Here is a 21618-nt window from a genome sequence, read left to right on the forward strand (position 1 = left end):
TTCCAGATCACTTTTGGTTATTATTTTTCCCTTCTTCTACTTCAAGTTACTATACTCCTTCATATCGCTGAAGATTATTATATGTAGGCTCTGATTAAAATTTATGGTGTTTTTACTTATCAAATTTATACATATGAGAAACAGTAAACTTACCAAATCTTACATGATTAAAACTCTGTACACTGGTTGTAGTTTAGGCTGAGGGCAGAGATTAGAACACACACAGTGACAACAGCTTTGAAGGAGTCAACTGTGACTGCTGTGTGTGCGACAGAGGGCAACATGTTCTATGTCCTACAGTTCTAGGAAAAAATGAATATTTGTAGGAATCTTTGGTTGTGCCAATGTGTCTGAAGCTGACAGCTGCTGTATATGTTAACATGTCCATACCTCATTCTTAAATCAGCTGGTATTTATAAATATAGCTAATACATGATGGACTATCTAAAAGAATATTATTAAACAAGCTCTAGTTCTTCTTAATATCTCTAATGAAGGCCTATTTAAATCTGTTAATCAGAGCATGATGGCAAGTTTATAATTAAACTGAATGGAATTTTTTTCTGTGTAATACTAAGAATATTACATTTATCAGGAAGGTACTGCATCAACAAATCCTCTTCCCATTTACCAGTAGCTTACAAATCAGAATGAAAAAATTTACAGTCATTTAAAGTTTTAATTTCTCTATAAATTATGCTATCATCTAAAAGGAGTCTTGAAGTGCTGTGTTTTATACAGTATGTCAGCAAAATCAATGATGTAGATTTAGCACAGGACAGGACCCAGAATCATGCCCTTGGGGACCCCAGAGGTTACACACTTCCTTTCATATTTCACCTTCAGGGACTTTTGGGGTCTATCCTCTAGAAAATCAGATATCTAGTTGAGAGCACTTAAAGTTATTCCATAGTATCTTAATTTATAAAGATGGTGCCAGAGTTGAGACCCTTGTGCCATATAATGTGGGTTATAGCTAGGAATAACTATTTTAAATTTGAAGCAAATCCATCAAGTAACAAGAGCCATGTTAGACATGGCCAATCCCCCCGCCGGGCATATTATAATTGAAGGCTAAAGTTCCTGGCAAGTTAGTGTCTGAAAGTATTAATTTTGGGGAAAACTTTGAAGAACCGTTTCGTTGTGGTCCGCATCAGGGGTTTTAAAGATGTGGAAGAAAGAATAAGTCAGTGGTGAGGTGGTTTACTGCTAAATTTTATTAATTTTCATGAACAGTATAGCTATGATGTTTTTCTATATGGCTGCTGTAAAAAGAAGGAATGGAAAGCTAACAGGGAACAAGAGTGACAGAATGTCACAATATATGCCTGTCACAGCAAATTTCTTTACTCTAGCAGCTGTATTTGCAAATGGAATTTTAATTTTGTGGTTGTTCAGTAATCATTGTACGTCTTTTGTTTTTCTAGTCCACAAAAAAACTCCTTACCAGGTAGAGATATCTTAAAATACACCTAAAATTGGAAAGTAACATCCATGATGTACCACAGAAAAGTGGTCTTGTTTTTTCCCTACGGTCAATTATAAAAATGTTACAATATAAGTTATTTATAGTAACAACTAAGGGAAGTTAATCTTAAAAAAAGAAATAAAAAAAATTGTAAGTCCACACAAAAATCTTTACCAGGTAGAGATTGGTCAAAATACACCTCAAAATTGGATGTAGCATGCATGTTGTACTACAGAAAAGTGGTCTTGATTTTTCCCTACGACTAGTAATGAAAAAGTTACAATAAAAGCTATTTAAAGTAACAACAAAGGGAAGTAATTCTAAAGAAGGGAACTGCGCATGACACTTCGTCTCATGATGGTGTATAATTGTGCCAAGTTACATCAAAATCCCTCCATGCATGAAGAAGAAATGTGTCGGACAAAGTCATTCTTGTATCTGACCTTTGGCCTCTAAGTGTGACCTTGACCTTAGACCTAAGGACCTGGATCTTGCGCACTCTGTCTCATGGTGGTGAACATTTGTGCCAAGTTATATCAAAATCCCTCTATGCATGAAGAAGAAATGCTCCGGACAAGGTTTTCATTCTTGTATCCTTTGACCTCTAAGTGTGACCTTGACCTTAGACCTAGGGACTTGGTTCTTACGCATGACACTCCGCCTCGTGGTGGTGAACATTTGTGCCAAGATATATCAAAATCCCTCCATGCATGAAAAAGATATGCTCCAAAAAATTTTTTTAAGAAAATATGATAAAGGGAAATAACTCAAAAAATAAGCAAGGTAGAGTTATTGTTCTTGCACATTGCACTTCCTCCCAATGTGTTCTATCAGTGTATGAAGTTTGAAGAAAATCCCTCCAATACTTTTGGAGTTATGCTCTGGACAAATTTTTTTAAGAAAATAAGATAAAGGGGAATAACTTAAAAAAAGGCATGGTAGAGTTATTGTCCTTGCACACTGCACTTCCTCCCAATGTGTTCTATCAGTGTATGAAGTTTGAAGAAAATCCCTCCAGTACTTTTGGAGTTATGCTCCGGAAAAATTTTTTTAAGAAAATAAGATAAAGGGGAATAACTCAAAAAATAGGCAAGGTAGAGTAATTGTTCTTGCACACTGCACTTCCTCCCAATGTGTTCTATCAGTGTATGAAGTTTGAAGAAAATCCCTCCAGTACTTTTGGAGTTATGCTCCGGACAAAGATCGTTGCGGACAGACGCACGCACGCACACATGGATGGAGAGCATTTCTAATATCCCCTTCGCCTTTGGCGGGGGGATAAATAACAAAGATAAAGGGAAAGTGCATCAAAACTTTAACCAGGTGGGGACGCGGAAGACATCACACGGTCAGGCAAGATAGCTCTACATACTTAATTCCTATATATTCGAGCTAAAAACATTGATCATCAATATATAACAGTATTTTACAATGTTTATTTGAAACAATATGCATATACATGCACATATTTTTATTAAGGGGTGTTTTGACTTGGTAATTTTTTAAAGGGGAGTGTTCTGACCAAAATGGGGGTGTTTTGACTAGGGGACATTTTGGCTAACATCCCAATTTAATTCAAGCTGAAAAAACTTCAATTTCAACGACGTACTCTCCAACACCTCTGTGGACATCGACTGGAGAGGGTTAAAAACTGCAAATGGAAGAGTGAGAAACGCATCTTCAACATGTGTGCTAATTGTTAAAATGACTTATGCCAAACGTATAAATACACTGCAAGACTATTCTTCACCTAAGCAGAGTCCGGGGAGCAACTGGACAGAAGACTTTAACGCATCCAAGCTCGGCGCAGATACGACAGTGTTGCGTAAAGCATTCCAAACTGGTATGGTGCATGGGAAAAATGAGTTTTGATATAGATACTAATAATTTGGTGATCTGTAACAATCAGACTGGATGATTAATTTATAGATTTATCTCCCATTATGTATTTTCATTCATTCCGTAAGGATACGAGATGATGTCAAAACTGAACACCTTAAAAACACACAAACACGACTCAAGGAAGGACCACACCCCACCCACTTAAGTTAAAACAAATGTTTACCGTTCGTTGATGTCAGTTTTATCTAATAAATTGAGATGAAACGTCCTTTTGTTTAATCTTATTTCGTCCTCATAATTGTCATCAAATAACTTTGATGTAGCTGAGTTTTCTTCATCGATCCTCATAGGAGAAAACTCTATTTTCTCCATATTTCCTTTTTCTGTCGTCTTACTTTGTTTTGATTCCGACTTGGTTTCCCCGATTTCGAAATGCAGTAGTGTGGACTGCCGAGAACCAGTGTCAATATAATTAACCCAAAGATAATAAAGTAGTACTGCAGTAACGTTTTTGCAGGGATCTGACTAAAATTATTAAATGACTGTATCCTCAATAGACTTTTTCGATCATGATAAGGCGCAAAAGTTTATTTTCTATGAGATAATCATTAGTCCTTATCTAAACAGTTTTGAATTTCACGGTTTGCTCGTGGTCCCGAATAATGTACAATCTAACAAAATGAGCGGAGCAATAATCAGACTGTTTCAGTGATTTTTAAGCCGGTATGTACAAAATGCCACTATTAAAGATGCAATGTCTTTTAGTGTGTTAAAAATGGTTGTACACATACCATATAAAACGGGCAATGTCGTTAATAAAAAATAAGATAAAAAATAAAAATAAATCCGCACTGCCTCATTAAATTTACAAAAAGTGGCCAGAGAAACTAAACATTTTTTTGGCCTAATTCTAAATGCTTCCTCAATTCAAACAGTCTTGGATGATTTGTAGCACTCCTGACAAAACATGGCTTTTCACGGAATTTTAATCTATAATTTTCCGTCGGATTTTTCTTTTATTTCAATACTTGATCAGTGAAAAAAAATCTGTATCACTAACTGAGTAAAGATGTATTTTGTACAGCTTTATGAATGCTTTGCTTAAAAGGTAATTATTTCCCTGTATTTACAGGCTTCAACGTTTGTAAGCTTACCAAGTTTACAGTCTCAACTGGAAACCCATACGAGCGACTCCTCCCGAAGATTGTTAAAACCTACTAAATGTATTCAATAACTTGGAGTATCAGTAACTTATATTGTGCTTATTGTAGGTAAATCATTTATGAAAGTTATCTTCTTCTTCTTCTTCTTTCTTCTACTACAGTAATTCCTAACGTTCAATAATGGTACATTATGGCCATGCGCGCGCGTGGGTGTGGGGTTGGGGGGGGGGGGGGGGGGGGGGGGGTAGGGGGGTAGAGGAAGTAAAAGACTGCCAGGTGCCCTAGACTACTCAATCCACCGAGTGCTTCCTAATAGTTGTGATAAAAAGGTGCGAAAACCTAACACCTTAAACCTTAATTCCCTCAACTGGGAATATTATATACACAAAAACTGTTTTGCAGAAAGGAAAACGTTACTATAGTAGGGTTAAAAACAGGATAAAATAAAAAATATATATATACTGGAATTACGGTGTAAACATCATTGTAGCCAGTGCTAACTGATTAAACACTGGCTACATGAGATGGTAATGTGTTCCTCTGAACACCTATTTTAGGGGAAAATAATAATCAGCTATAATAGATAGAATCTGAAATGCCAGATGATTGTACATAGTGTCTGGACTGTTTCGTGTAAGGTGTCACATATTACTTTGGATCAGCATCTACATGATAATAAACTATTTTGTGAAATAAAATTAGTCTACTATATTGTCTTCTAAATTGCAATGTATTCCAATTTAAGTCTTTTATGATATTCGTGACTGTGCACGGGGCTTTGCTATAATTATTTATTACAAATCTTGCAGTTTGTCTTTGAATGTTTTCTAGTTTATCTATATCCTTCTGATGGTAAGGATCCCATACACTAGAACAATATTCTAAAGTTGGTCCTACAATAGTATTATAAGCAGCTGACTTAGTAGAATCTTTTATGATTTTTCGCCAAACTCTTTGTTAAATGTTGACGTTGTCGTCGTCGACGTCGTTTGACGTTGACGTCACTTCCTTTGTTATGTTTATTTTGAACCCTGAAGAAGGATAATGTAGCCGAAACGTTGGTTAAAAATAAAGTGACTTGTTTTGAAAAGTGTTTGCACTTTTGACTACTTTTAATACTTATATTTAGAACCTTTAGAAGAATGTATGTTTCGTTTTAATAAGCCTAAGCTCTGACTAGCTTTATTAGAAACTTTATTTACATGAAGAGAACGAGATAAATTTGATGATACTTCCACGCCTAAATAGGTGGCTTGACTGACAACAGACAGAGGCTGATTATGCAAGGTGTAGACTGTATTTAAAGGTTTTCTGGACCTAGAGACATGCAGTATGTGACATTTGTTAAAACTGAATGACATCTTCAATTTCCGCTCCCATAGTGATAAACTGTCAAGGTCTCCTTGCAGCTGAGCTGAATCATTCTGTGAGTTTATTGTCCTATCAACTACACAGTTATCCGCTGGAAGACACAGACGGAGGTAGGTCATTTATGTAAAGCAGAAATGGGAGAGGTACTGACCCTTGAGGGACGCCTGATATAACAGGAGCCCAACTGGATGTTGCCCCATCGACCACAACGTTTTGAGTTCGATTGTATGAATAACGCATGTTTTTTCGTGTTATAACATCTGCAGAATCCCGAGGAATTGGTTGGTACCCGAGCCCAGTAGGGCGAGTGTACCAACGATTCCCGAGGGATTCTGAAGATGTTATGACACGAAAAGAACATACGCAAACGCTATTCGAGCATAAACCGCGTAAAAATCAAGTAAACAGATACATTGTCCCTCAACGTCATTACATTTCAATGAAATGCGCGGTAAAGTCTACGTTGTTTTTTTCACGTTGACGTCATTTTCTTTTGAATTGTCCGTTTTGGGGCCGTAATACGTTTACGCTTTGCCACGGAACGCGCATATACAAAAATGTGTTATAACAGCACGTAGCGCGAGAATCGTTCTGTTAACACACGTTTTCTCTCCTGTTAAAACACCCCCTAAAAGTGACAATAATGTAGGGATAACGCATGTTTTTTCGTGTTATAACATCTGCAGAATCCCTCGGGATACGTTGGTACCCTCGCCTGGATTGGTTGGTGCCCGAGCCCGTTAGGGCGAGGGTAGCAACGTATCCCGAGGGATTCTGCAAATGTTATAACACGAAATAAACATGCGCTAACGCTATTCTAGCATAAAACGCGTAAAAACTGATAAATGAATACAATGTCACTCATCCTTATTAAATTTTCACGAAATGTCTGAGTTGTTTATTTACGTTGACGTCATTTCGTTTTGAATTATCCGTTTTGGGGCTGAATGACGTTTACGCTTTGCCACGGAACGCGCATATATAAAAAGGTGTTATAACAGCACGCGAGCGCGAGAATATCTCTGTTAACACACGTTTTCTCTCCTGTTAAAACACCCCCGAAAAGTGACAAGAATAGCAGTTTTATGCTAGAATAGCAGTTTTATGCTAGAACTCCTAGAAATGCTTTTATCCAAGAATGAGTAGAGCCCCTGATGCCATAATGGGCAAATGTTAAGAGCAGTCTGGTGGACTACATTAAAGGCTTTGGAGAAATCCATGATGGCAACATCAACCTGGTCCCGCTGTACTAACTGAGCTAAATCATGAATAAAACCCACTAGTCGGGTTTCGCAAGACCGCCGGGCTCGACAACCATCTGATTGTCCACCAGGATATTAAATTTATCTAAATGATCTAAAATATTACTAACTAGTATGTGCTTTGAGATCTTACAAGCTATACAGGATAAAGACACTGGCCTGTAAAAGGCTATAATTTGAAGCTTGAAATTTTTCACCTTTGTTACTTTGTCCCGATGCTGAAACCCTGTAATAGTAAATGAATACGAAAAGACAAGAATTCGTATGCTACTCACTTCTAAACTACTGATTTTCCATCTCTTGTAATAACTCCATAGAACGAGGACATATACAGAAGACTAAGAAAGATTGCAAAAGATTATAAAAGTTAACAAAATTATTCTTTGAAAGAAAAGTGATATACAGACGCATTATTCTTGCCTACCTGGCGGGGAAAGTCACTGGCACTAGAACCGCAAATTTAGCTTTGAGTGGTCTATTTTCATAAATATGTGCATTATTTTTCAATTTATAAAGAAATATAAAAGAAATGGTGCCTTATTATATATTACGTCCCACCCTCTGTTCTTATATTAAAACATGGTAATGAACGGAATCCGACATCGCTCCGTTTCGCCGGTCATAACTTTCCGTAGAAATAAGCTATCGCTGATACTCATGTACCGATCGGAAGGTCTTACATTTATTTAACAATGACAACAAGAAATCCCCACCAAAGAATGCTATTTCTGCAGAAATCAAGCGAATTTTATCGCTTTCGGAATTATTTACATCTCGATCACCCATCAACTTCCGCTTTTACCAAGTGCGAGCGATCTCATTGGACGGAAAAAAAAAGAGTCAAATGGCGCGATATTTGAATGTAAAAAATCCAAACGGACCAGAACAGTATATTTTTCTGTATAACTTCTTTTGGAAAAAGTCATGAATGAGAAAATATCCAGAACGATTTGTCCAACAGAAATAGTATAGTGGTATCCTGCTTTTATGAACAAAATAATGTAATTTTTCAATTTGATTTGCCCAATCAATTACATCTTAGTACCACGGCAAATCAAAATGAAAAATTATATTATTTTGTTCATAAAAGCAGGATACCACTATACTATTTCTGTTGGACAAATCGTTCTGGATATTTTCTCATTCATGACTTTTTCCAAAAGAAGTTATACAGAAAAATATACTGTTCTGGTTCGTTTTGATTTTTTACATTCATATATCGCGCCATTTGACTCTTTTTGTTCCGTCCAATGAGATCGCTCGCACTTGGTAAAAGCGGAAGTTGATGGGTGATCGAGATGTAAATAATTCCGAAAGCGATAAAATTCGCTTGATTTCTGCAGAAATAGCATTCTTTGGTGGGGATTTCTTGTTGTCATTGTTAAATAAATGTAAGACCTTCCGATCGGTACATGAGTATCAGCGATAGCTTATTTCTACGGAAAGTTATGACCGGCGAAACGGAGCGATGTCGGATTCCGTTCATTACCATGTTTTAATATAAGAACAGAGGGTGGGACGTAATATATAATAAGGCACCATTTCTTTTATATTTCTTTATAAATTGAAAAATAATGCACATATTTATGAAAATAGACCACTCAAAGCTAAATTTGCGGTTCTAGTGCCAGTGGGGAAAGTATACATTTATCCGAGCACGCGCCGGGGATAGATATTCCTGTCTTTCCCTAGGGAAAAACCTTGTCTAGAATAGCGTGCACTAAGGTGACGTCACATAGTACTGGTACCATTGTGACGTCATAAACTTTATAAATAATGTCAGGAAATACCCTAACCTATTTGTCTCCACGATCTATTTTGAACATGATAGGCAAGAAAAATGATCTAACATGTCTGCCTGTGTAAGACAGCTGTTTTCCCTACCCTCGGGACAGCATGGATAAAAAACCTCGTTAACGCTCGGTTTTCCATTCCACACTGTCCCTCGGGTAGGGAAAACCCCGTCTTACACAGGCAGGCATGTAAGATCCTTATAAGCTCAATCATAAAATCGGAAACTATATCAGCCCCAATACACAACTCACTATCAAAAAGATGGTAACTCTGGCAAGAAGAACACGATATATGTTGATTCTTCAAATCAAATTTTGGCGGAGTGACAGTAAGTTTGTGACCACGAGCAGCATATCTTTAACATTATAACAACTAAGCACTGATCTTTATGCCAGTTTATGGGCATTAGGGTGCGAATGTTCCATGTTGCGATGGTAAGGTTTTTCCTCTTCATTTATGATTTCGACCGCCCGCAAGTGGATAAGTCCGCCAACTACGGCTGGCTGGCCGGACTGTTCTGGGCAAGCTTTGTTTAGATTACCTTTTCTAGACCCTTCCCCCGCTTTGGTGAGCAGTGCTGTCCTGAATAGGCTGCTTCAGAAATTGAATTCATCATGTATACCATGTGCATGCTTCAGGAATCCATCGGTGATACTCCACGGGTGTTGCGCATCAAAATATACAATTTCGAGGTACTACTCCCGCATTATCGAAGTTAAGTGCATACTGTAATGTTATACAAAAATATTTTCTGTATTGAAACGAATCATAATTATCAAACATGTTATCGTTTGAGTTATCGTGCGGGATTTATAGGTGTTTTTGTTTTTGTAAATAATGACACATTTTTCAAAGTGTTTTCGAAAAACGCAGAATGCTATTCGACATAATATGAATAAAGATCATATGTGTGAATTACCAGCTTATTAATTTAAGAATCAGCCCTGTTATCCCGACAACTCTGCCGGCTCGAACTGTCAAAAAAGTATGGAATCATGAAAATGCAAATTTCTAACTCTTGTGCCTTTTTTCTGGAAATGTGACGCTTCTAATGAGCAAACACGAGTAAAACAGTCATGAATATTACATGTACTTGAATAAAATGTTGGTTTTGGGGAAAAGATTGACAAAAAATAATCGGGAATGGGGTTACGCCCGGAAATGGAGTTGCTCTTATACATTATATAATTAAATACTAGTAATCCTTTCTTACATCCAAATTTTTTTTCCAATGGCCTTCTTATATTATTTTTATTTATCAAGTTTTCAAGTTGGCAAAAAAACAAACAAACAAAAAACTCCTGTGTAGCCAGTGTCCTTATAATAAAGCAGTTTACGGTCAACTACACATAAGATAATCCATTTGAATGTTTGCAAAAATATACAATCAACGGAGACACTAAGTATTTGCTGTTCATAAATTAACATTTACCTCAAGGAATTTGACTCCGAATGGTCTTAATCGACATTAGAGAGAGCAGGAAACCTGATGTTGGCTTTTTTGGGTTTATTGCTGTTTCAACTGTGTTTAAGTTTGGATGGGCAGTTAACCTAGCCAGAGATTCGGTATCCGTAGTAACCTGTTTTCCGAATGTGCCAACATGAATCGGAGTTGGAGGACAAATAATTTCAGAGTCATGTCTTTTATCGTAGCAGAGACCATAAGCCTCACCCGAGGATCGAACTCATAACCCTGTGATACGTAGATCTGCTGTCTCCCTGATTATATACTGCTGTTTCCTATACGTGCGACCTGTACATATGTAGCAAAATTTCAGCAGGAAGACATCTTAGTTCTTGCAACAACAATACTCCGACAGAAGAGTGTCCAGAAATGCAAAGAAACTTCAATAGCAGCATTCCTTAAAGGTCCAATACTAAGGAAAGTGAACATTTTAATTTCTTTTAAAAAGCACAGAAACTATTTCATTTTATTGGAAAATGAAAGTTGGTATGTAGAAATTCGAAATAAATCGCAGCATATGTACAATTATTTTTCTATGAAGTATGAAGAAAGTTAAAAAGACCTAGGGGGTCATTCTGTCGATTCATTGAAATTTCAACATGATACACATACATTTCTTTGAGTTCCAAAAACCTTCTGTAAATTTTGACCTGCCAATCTTCATTATTTAGTGTCTTGCAGAAGTCTATGCACTGGCTATGAAAAAAATTGCCAACTCACTTTCCCTTAGTAATGGACCTTTAACCATGGAGTTGTATGTTTTCCTTATGACTATATTTCTATTATAATTACACGGTCCACTGTATCACTGGTACGTACACTGATACAATGCGTGTGTTTCCTTATCTGTGATGGAATCCAAATCATAGTCCAATTTTTCTTGAAATAATTCAGACAAATACTTCCATTAAATGATACAATTATAAGTACGTGTAAGCATGTGCAGTCAAACACGTGACAGAAAAGTTTGACATGATGTATAATTACGAGCAACTTCATTCCCGTGGCGCAACCCCATTCCCGATGATTTTTTGTCAATTATCTCCCCGTAAGCTGGATTTGAAGCAAATAAATGTGAAATTCGCTACTTGATTACAATAAGTTAATCATTAGAAGATGTCCTCAGATTATGCATATGAAGTCAGAAACTACCATTTTTGTTGATTTCATACTTTTTTTCACGCTTCGAGTTTTTGTGATAATAGAGCCGAATCATAAATTACAAACCAGATATTTTACATATATAATGTATTATCATATTTGTGTCGAATAGCATTTTGGTAGCAACACCAGCACCGGACGTCGCGCAACCAGTTAAAGCGTATTCCCAGCGGGAATTGGATTGCGCGTTTACCACCCGTGCTATTTAATATTTTGCTGGAAAGGATAGTATTACATGGAATAATGTTTTTCTTTTAAGCACACGACCTTGTTTATCTCTCATTGGCAGTAACATCTGAAAATCAGAGAAAAAGAATTTTCTGTCCATAAATACCTAAATGCGCTCATTTTTATCCTAGTTATGGATCCGATTTCTCTCAGTAACTATCTACACATGATAGACAGCGTCAAGCACCCATACACGGGGCTCTTCTCAAAATGTTAGTAATTTTAGTTGGTGGAGCGGCAGCTCAAACTCACGACATATTTTGTAGTCAGACAGTGTTAACAACTGGACCACTGACTGTGTCCGCTCTGCTTTGCAGATTGTACATTAACGACAAGCGTTACGGGCGTTCCGGCCAGACACTTAAAAAAGGGGTGAAGGGCGGTTGCCCCTCCCCCTAAATATATATTAAGCTTATAGAAATATCATATTGCATTAAAGAATAACCATCTGAATGTATGTAGTTGATCTTGTTGTAGGTGGGCCGATGGTCTAGTGGTAACACGCTTGACTGCCAATCCAGAGGTGGAACTGGAAATTTCTGAGATGCTCTCGAGTGTCTCCCACCTGACTAAGAGGCCTGTACTGGTTCTTCCCAGGAAAGACGGCGTCGCGTGTATTGGTGCCATACATCGGGCACGTTAAAGAACCAGACTGTCTATTCGCAAAAGAGCTAGGCTAAGTTAGCCGGACAGGGCTGTATCTCCCTCTGTTCCCTCTGTCTGTTCTGGGGGCTTTATCTCACTCTGTCCCTCTGGTCAGACCGCTCTGTGTCTGTACTAGTAGAGGCTGCGTTTGCTATATGTAAAGCGCCTTTGAACGTGTTTATCATGAAAAGGGCGCTATATAAATCTGGTATAATAATAATAATAATAATACCAAACTATCTAATCATGAGCCAGTAAATCATGTACTGTAAATAGTTTTTTTGAATACTTACATTTGACCACAGATAATAATCCAGAAAGTTAGAACAGACACTGCGTGTATTAAAGGATAGTAAATAATGACAAATATGAATTTCGGGATTGAATATGTTTACAATCTTTGATATCTATTAAAATTCGTTAACTTGCATAGATGAAATAATTATTTTGCGAGGGATGAAAACGTTTATCTCAATTTTTTTTTCAGTCTATAAAGTAAGAAAAATGTTGCGGGGTATATAAATCAGTTTTCGTCTTTATTTTTTGTTAGATGTTTTCTTTAACCACTTGCATATACTTTAAGCTTGAGAGGTTGCTTAGAAATTAAGTCCCTTTCATAATACAACAAACTGTTTCTGCTTATTCGTAATATGCGCACTAAGGATTATGTAAGATGGCCATATATTAAACTGGCTATACCCAAATATGATATCCTCGTTAAATAAATAAAGGTAATATCATCATTATTATTATGAAAGATGAAAGCTGTCCAGTGGACGTTTATATGCTATCGTACAGATTTTAATACTAATACAAGTTTCGGTACATTATATGATAAAGTTGTTTACAAAAACAACCAATATAACAAGTTACTGAATTTTGTTTTGATATTTGGTACAGGGAATGTTGAATGACGTGCAGCTACACATGTATACATATTTAAGTCATTCGGCAAACAAAACATTTCTACATCGATACAATCATTAACTGTTTCACCGTGTTAATCACGCTGGGGCAATGGCAGACTTATAATGGTCATTTAAAAACCAACTACAACCTAGTGACCTTTTTTCACCCACATGAACATCTGATAATACCGTAGTCTGGCTACGGGCTAGACTACTCTTTTTTTATTTTTATAACCTCTTTTATAACAAAACACAGTTCTGAACACAGACTAATAATACTGGTATAATACAGCTATACTGCGAGATGACAGGTGGACTATTTAGGCCCTCCTTGAAGAACTGTATTTTCACAACTTCATCCGCAAAGTCCAGATAGATCTGACACTGAAATTGATAGACCTAAAATTTGTGACACTAAATTAAAAGATCAGTTTGTACAAAGTAGAGAAACAATGAATGATCAGGATAGTTTTAACTGTACACAAGGTGAGGCACCAGAACAACAAGGGCCACAGGTACCTGTGTGCCCACAGCAACCACAGCATGTTTTCAATATGGGCTCGCCAATGATGCCACATATGTCAGCCCCAATATTAATGACCTCTCCTCTACATCCACCAAATATACAGCCCACAAGTTTATCTGACAATGATCTAGTGAGAATAGCCAACCTTCTCAAAGAAGCTTTGAAAGAGGAAATATACACTCTGATAAGTATGAAAGTAGATGAAAAAACATCAGTCATGGAAAAAGATATTGATATTCTTAAAGAAGAAATAAAACATCTGAAAATGCAAAACACTGAATTACAGCAGAAACAAGATGAAGCAGAGCAATACAGCAGAAAAAACAGTGTAAGAATATGCAATTATAAAGAAGAAACAGATGAAAATACAGCTAGCATAGTAACTACACTTGCTGCAAAGTCAAAAGTCAACATAATAAATGCTGACATAGATAATTCACATAGAATTGGTGCAAAGAAAAAAGACAAACACAGAGATATTATAATCAAGTTTACTACTTACAGAGCAAAGATAGAATTCCTTTAAGGCAGAAAAGCTCTAAAGAAACTAGGTGCAAATGTCTACATAAATGAAGACTTAACAAGACACAGAAGTGACCTTGCCTACGTAGGCAAGGCAGATGAAAAAGGATGACAACACCAATGTCAAAGGATCATGGACCTTTAATGGGTCAATATACATTCAAACACTCACAGATGAAGTTGTCAAAATAAATAGTAGACTTGATCTGAAGAAATATCAAACTAAGCCACCAGAACTGAAACAATATTAAATAGAATAAGTCAGTTACATATAACTGGCCAGTGAAGAACTGTGTTCAAGATTTAAAAGAGTATTACATGTATATGTGGAAACTGATTATATATATCTGAGTATATATCTAAATTAGTTTTGAAACCTATGATTAGTTTTGTATGTAAACTAGAAAGGAGATGTTATGTTTGATCTCCTAGTTTATACTATGCATACAGCCACATTCAAAATGTTTAGACATTAACCATATTGTCTTGGCCTGATATATGACATTGTCAATTTGTAACGAGATACGTGTATTTCTCTTTTTTTACATGCAAAATCATGGAAATACAAAGTAATAAATACAGTTGGAAATACAAAGGAATAAATACAGTTGGAAATACAAAGGAATAAATACAGTTGGAAATACAATGGAATAAATACAGTTGGAAATACAAAGTAATACGTACAGTTGGAAATACAATGGAATAAATACAGTTGGAAATACAATGGAATAAATACAGTTGGAAATACAAAGGAATATGTACAGTTGGAAATACAAAGTAATACGTACAGTTGGAAATACAAAGGGATACAGTTATTCTGTGACGCGTCTTAAGGTGATATACGTATAATAAAATTTTGTATTTCGTGAAACTGAAACTTATTAATGGAATTGAAAATTTTAAAATATCCACATATATAATTTTGTATTTAATATTTTTTTTAATATAAAATTCTGGTATAAAATACTCACTCGATCGTGACTGCACATTTAAATGCATGTTTTACCTTTACGCAAATGCAGTTTGTTATAAATATGAAGTATGAAAAAAAAACAACAATTTATTATTAGACTCAATCACATTAATTACTTACCCTGGATACGCAACCGTCATTCTGCGGCCTACCATCCCATTCTCCATTCCATTTCGGCGACGTTTTCCCATTTTGTGCGTTTACAAGTCAACTCCTCACAAATTTCCAAGTGTTTAACATTATAACAAAAACATATTCATATTTTTTTCTTATTACCCCAGGTATCCGGAACTACAATACCCCTGTCTTGAATACACTATCGCTGTAACACTAGATTTATCGTTCCGCTTCAACAAGATGCAATATGAACTTTATTGTCATTTAAAGCATCAGCATGACCGCCACCGTATACTGATGGTGAGAAAATTACAGTTGTTAAAGCGGCTATCTCACAACTAAAATAAACATTTCAAAAATTATCATTTACTTTAATTTTGATGTAAAATGTATCACTGACAAATATAAAAATAACAAAACAGTTTAATTTGTAAATTCTCGCGTAAAATGCTGATTTTCTGCATTATTCCGATTTTACTCCGTTCGAAACATTGCTAATTTCCATCATCATTTCGACTTCATTTCGTTCGGCACAGTGTTGTTACTGCAATGATACTAAATGTAAAAAAGTCAGACACCAGAATGTTGTTCCCATTTAGGGCATCTTGTACAAATTTGAAAAGACTTTATGTATGAAAGAGTCGCTTTACGGTAGTTTGTTTATGTAGATCTAATGGGAAAACGAGCCGTCGTGAAATGCTGAAAATACTACAAACATATTGCATAATTGTTCACAAATCATCGTGCATTAAATGTCGTCTGTGAATACTGCAAGCGTGGTACTGTTTCCTGGTTAATGAATATGTAGAATGATTTGAGTTGAACTAACATAATTTTAAAAACATGTAAGTAAATTAACTTACATTGCACTAAAGATAAACATATGTAATTAATTGCATCCCGAATCATTTGAACGTTGTATATCTTAATGTCTGAACTTCATAATATACAATGAAATATATTCAGACCTTGATCAGATACATTGAAGCATCGTTGCAAATGAAGCATCGCCAGAACTTGATTAGCTACATTGAAAAATCGCCAGAACTTGATTAAATACATTGAAAAATCGCCAGAACTTGATTAGCTACATTGAAAAATCGCCAGAACTTGATTAAATACATTGAGAAACCGCCAGAACTTGATTAGATACATTGAAAAGTCGTCAGATACATTGAAACATCGTCGGTATTTAATTTGATTCAAACAATATTTATTTGAAACATCAGCACAGAGAATTGAGTAGGGAACTATATTAAAGCCCATTTCAACAGTAACAAAATGATAGTCCACCGCATATGTTTTTACTTGCAGTTTCTTCGTTTATCCATAGGGTAGAGACATTTTGTCAAACTGTAGTATAAAAGTAGGTTGGAAAAAAGATGACATCTTTGGATGTAAAATTTAAACTGTTCATGTATAAAGTAAAATCTAAACTGTAACAACTTTGTTATTTTTTATGTTAATATCTAAAAAGATGGACAAAGAAAAAAATAGCGAAATAGAAGAAATGAGATTCTTAGGTCAGGATGTAACTTCAGAGACACGGAGTTATAAGGACTTTTGTTGCAGCTAACGGATGCGAAGCTATTTTACAGCTATAGGCCTAATTGGTTTTAAGTATTAATTTTACATAATCGGATGTAGTTTATTACAAAAATGTGGAAGCAAACAGTTAAGTCACTTCTATTCTTTTCCAAACGCAATTATTATATTGAGACTATCAATCCCAGTAAGGTTAACCCTAAACAGTTATAGATTAGTCTACATGGAATGTAAGGATTTAGTTCTTAAGTCCAAACATCGTCAATTTCAACTGACGTGTCACTGATCCATTTGAAACTGCCAATATGTTTAATGAGCAATTTTCAATGATTCACACAATGAAACTTATTCAAATGAGACAGTCTAACATTTGCAGAGGGCAATAATGAGAAGCTGAAGAACTCTCCCCTCATTTCTATTTGAGCCGCACCATGAGAAAACCAAATCACTTGCATGTGCGACCAGCATGGATCCAGACCAGCCTGCGCATCCGAAACCAGACAAAATATCTAGAAAAAAAAACAATTGTAAAAGATTATAAGGATGGTGGTCTAAAAATGATTGATGTGCAATCATTTGTAAATGCGATAAAAGCTAGCTGGGTGAAACGAATTTTAAACTCGGACAATAAAGGTGCTTGGAAAACGTCTTATTTAATGGAAATTAATGAACTAGGTGGAAAAATGCTTTTTGCATGCAATTTCATTACTCCGATATTACTTCTAAAATCAAGAACACCTTCCTTAAAGACGTTATTTCAAGTTGGTCTAATAATTAATTTTGAAAAAAAATATTAAAAACGTATCCACAGAAAATATATGGAATAATTCATTGATCAAAATATCAGGCAAAACTATTTTCTATAAAAACATGGTTGTGGAGAAAGGGGTAAAAATGATCAAAGATTTGTATAGCTATGAAAACAAACGATTCTATAAATATGAGGAATTTCAAACTCTTTATGGAACTGGAAATAAATGTTATCTTCATTACCATTACCTGATATTAAACATTCCCTCTGCCTGGAAAGAAAAAATAAGTCAGAATAGATAAATGAAAAAGTGGGAGAAGAATACTATCTTATTAATAAAATAATGCAATTGAAAAAACCTAACAAACTTTTGTACAATAAATATTTAGAAAACAAGAGGACCATGATGGTCCTGAATCGCTCACCTCTTCCCACATGACCCAGTTTTGATTATGACATCGTTTTTTTCTATTATTTAACATAGTGACCTAGTTTTTGAGCTCATGTGACCCAGTTTTGAACTTGACCTAGATATTATCAAGATAAAAATTCTGACCAATTTTCATGAAGATCCATTCAAAAATATGGTCTCTAGAGAGGTCACAAGGCTTTTCTATTATTTGACCTATTGACCTAGTTTTCGAAGGTACGTGACCCTGTTTTGAACTTTATCTAGATATCATCAAGGTGAACATTCTCACTAATTTTCATGAAGATCTCAAGAAAAATATGGCCTCTAGAGAGGTCACAAGGTTTTTCTATTTTTAGACCTACTGGCCTAGTTTTTGACCGCATGTGACCCAGTTTCGAAACTGACCTAGATATCATCAAGGTGAACATTCAGATCAATTTTCATGAAGATCCATTAGAAAATATGGCCTCTAGAGAGGTCGAAAGATTTTTCTAATTTTAGACCTACTGACCTAGTTTTTGACTGCAGTTGACCCAGTTTCAAACTGACCTAGATATCATCAAGATGAACATTCAGACCGACTTTCATACAGATCCCATGAAAAGTATGGCCTCTAGAGAGGTCACAAGGTTTTTTATTATTTGACCTACTGACCTAGTTTTTGATGGCACGTGACCCAGTTTCAAACTTGACCTAGATATCATCAAGGTGAACATTCTGACCAATTTTCGTGAAGATCGATTCAAGGGTATGGCCTCTAGAGAGGTCAAAGGTTTTTCTATTTTAAGACCTACTGACCTAGTTTTTGATCACAGTTGACCCAGTTTCAAACTTGACCTATATATCATCAAGATGAACATTCAGACCAACTTTCATACAGATCCCATGAAAAATATGGCCTCTAGAGAGGTCACAAGGTTTTTCGTGGTTTTTCATTGGAAGAGTATCTATATGATACCCTTTAAGACTACTGTTGAGGCTAAGTTGAGAGTATTTCAATATAAATATGTTATGCGGATTATTCCTACCAACAAATTTCTACATAAATGTAATAGCAGAGCTACCGGCGCCGCAAAGCGGCGCCGACAGCGTCGCATTACGGTTAAACGTGTGAAAAAGAAAATGAACAGAGCCCAGTAGGCATTTGACGTCGGTTAGACGTCGTATAGACGTCGGACCCTGACGTCGGATTAACGTTGGATTTTGGTTGGGTTTGCAAACCGTTTAGACGTCGGATCCCGACGTTTGCTAGACGTCGCAATCCGACCATTTTCCAACCAAACTCTAACCACTTTCCAACCAAAATCTGACCAAATTTTCAACAAAATTTGCAATCAAACAAGTAATCAATACATGTATTTTATCATCTTTATTTCACATGATAGCGACATAAGTCTAATATCATAAATTCAAAAAAGGTAATCCAGTAATTGAAACTTTCAAGTTTAGTCATGTCTGCATGATTCTTCAACTCCGCTAAAATTCCCATCTGAAATGTATAAAATTTGACAGTTTCATCATTTCATAAAATTTGAAAACTTATACAAGTATGCTAGAGCTATTATTAAAGAACATAATTGCTACGTACAAAACAAACATGTTTTATTTTAAATTCAATAAGAAATCTCTATAACCTCATAAAATGTAATGAAGTTTTATGTTAAACGCAATTGATTTTAAAGTAATAAACATAATGCATCACACTAAAAAGAATAACTATTAAACTAAGTACAATTTTCAAAAATCTGCTACTCACGTTGCGGATCCCTTTGTGTAAAGTATTTATAAACTTGCTCTATCTTATCCCACAAAATATCAAATTACCGGAAGACTTGTGTAAACCGATGAAGGCTTATCTCGCAAAGGCATGACTAATAAACAACATGTGTAGAAGAAGATCCTTAGGTGAATTTAGAATAATTTATACATGTGTATAGAATGCAATTTTTTCCTGAACAGTTTTAAATTGGTAAAAAAGAAATCCGTTTCCGAAAAAAGACAATCTCATGCGATTTTGTAACATAATTAATGATAATGTTTGATGTGCGAATGACCTATTATTTATAAGCGCATGTTCAGGCATAACTATCTTTAAACTATACTAGCAAAATTACACCAGTTAATTTCATAAATGAAAACATTTAAACAGACTTTCTAACCAACCTAATTCCAACGTCTCCTAGACGTCTAAGTCTGACGTCTATTAGACGTCGTGGTTATGCCGTTGGTAAGACATTGGATTCAGGTCGCCGACGTCGCGACCAAAATCCAACGTCTAACCAACGTCGGTACGACGTCAGGTGTTTACTGGGAGAGATCTAACTGTGTATACTATCGAGTTGAAAATTCGTGGTACGTTTTGGAATCGGTGTTGTTCGGATTTTTTCATGTGCACTATGCACATAGTAATTAATCAGTAAACACGTCAGTAGACGCTTACTGTTTACGGTTGACAAAAGCGTCTCGCTTACTGCCTTGAATATTGAATAAAAATGCAAATGAGCGTTTGATAATATGAAATTAGGTGCTACCTAAAAAGCAGAGCTCCCATGAAGAATCACCAGTGCCCGTTAAAAATTAAAGGAGAGGTGCTGGAATTATCTGGAATTATGGATCCGTTTAGGAAGTTAATGTTCTTTCGATCTATTAAAATTATTAATGATAATTCATGATTTCTGAATGCATGTTTTAGACTGCATCAAAATTGATTGTCGACATGTGAAAACTCCACAAATATTCTGTATCTATATAATCAAAAGAAAGTTCGGTATAGATTAACATCTGCACCAAGATAAAGAAAAAAACGTATTTGAATAATTTCTGTTATTCTTATTACAACGTACTGCATCAACAATTTTACATAACTTATTATCATACTGGAAACCAGTCACAAAATGATAACTGCTTCAAATTGAAAAGCTTGAACTTTGAAAATTTCAAACCTAACAGAATCTCATTAGGCCAATAGCCAAAGGAATTCTGTGTCTTTGCATGTGAATGTTGGGCAATGAGGACTTAATGTAAAAAGTTAATGTTCCAATTCCAAAGTTAATAGAAATTAGAATTTACGTAATCCTGGAAATGACTATTGTAATTCTTTTAAATGTCATTATTGTCAAATTTTGGTTCTTTTTGGAAGGAAGAATGTGTCCAACTTTCAGTCAAAAATACTGCTATAACAGATGCCTGGTATGAGAAAATTACAATCATTTACATGACTGTACAAAGCTTCTTTTAAACCCAAAAGTGGTTAATCTTTTAGCACTATAGAATAGAGATGGTAGTAAGAACCTTTTTGATGTTTGTTGATAATTCATCGCCAATTTTTTTTGGATGGATGAAATATATGCGAACGGGGAGAAGAGCATTATTTGCTTTTCACAGTTTAATGCCTGTATAGTTTGATCCTAAAGCTTTACTTTTTTAATTATGTCTACTGACTACTACACAGGCACTACAGTGGAA

At 35.5% G+C, this 21618-nt stretch overlaps 1 protein-coding gene and 1 long non-coding RNA gene across 8 annotated transcripts in view; one reads left to right on the forward strand and one right to left on the reverse strand.

The window, feature by feature from the left end:
• LOC123539742 (potassium channel subfamily T member 2-like) overlaps window positions 1–15593 on the reverse strand; it is a 171372-nt gene extending 155779 nt beyond the window's left edge. For 5 of the 7 annotated variants that reach the window (XM_045324484.2, XM_045324482.2, XM_045324487.2 and 2 more), the window contains exon 1: window positions 3534–3746. In XM_045324484.2, the coding sequence (XP_045180419.2) occupies window positions 3534–3682 (149 nt within the window). In that variant the 5' untranslated portion in view covers window positions 3683–3746. Of the gene's footprint in view, window positions 1–3533; window positions 3747–15448 lie in introns of those variants that run through there. The other 2 variants (XM_045324486.2, XM_045324485.2) reach the window with 2 other exon arrangements.
• The window catches only part of LOC128549757 (uncharacterized), a 132455-nt gene that overhangs the window by 39873 nt on the left and 70964 nt on the right, over window positions 1–21618 (forward strand). The window lies entirely within an intron of this gene.

This window comes from Mercenaria mercenaria, chromosome 16 (assembly GCF_021730395.1).
Source record: "Mercenaria mercenaria strain notata chromosome 16, MADL_Memer_1, whole genome shotgun sequence".
In the NCBI taxonomy this organism is placed as follows: domain Eukaryota; kingdom Metazoa; phylum Mollusca; class Bivalvia; order Venerida; family Veneridae; genus Mercenaria; species Mercenaria mercenaria.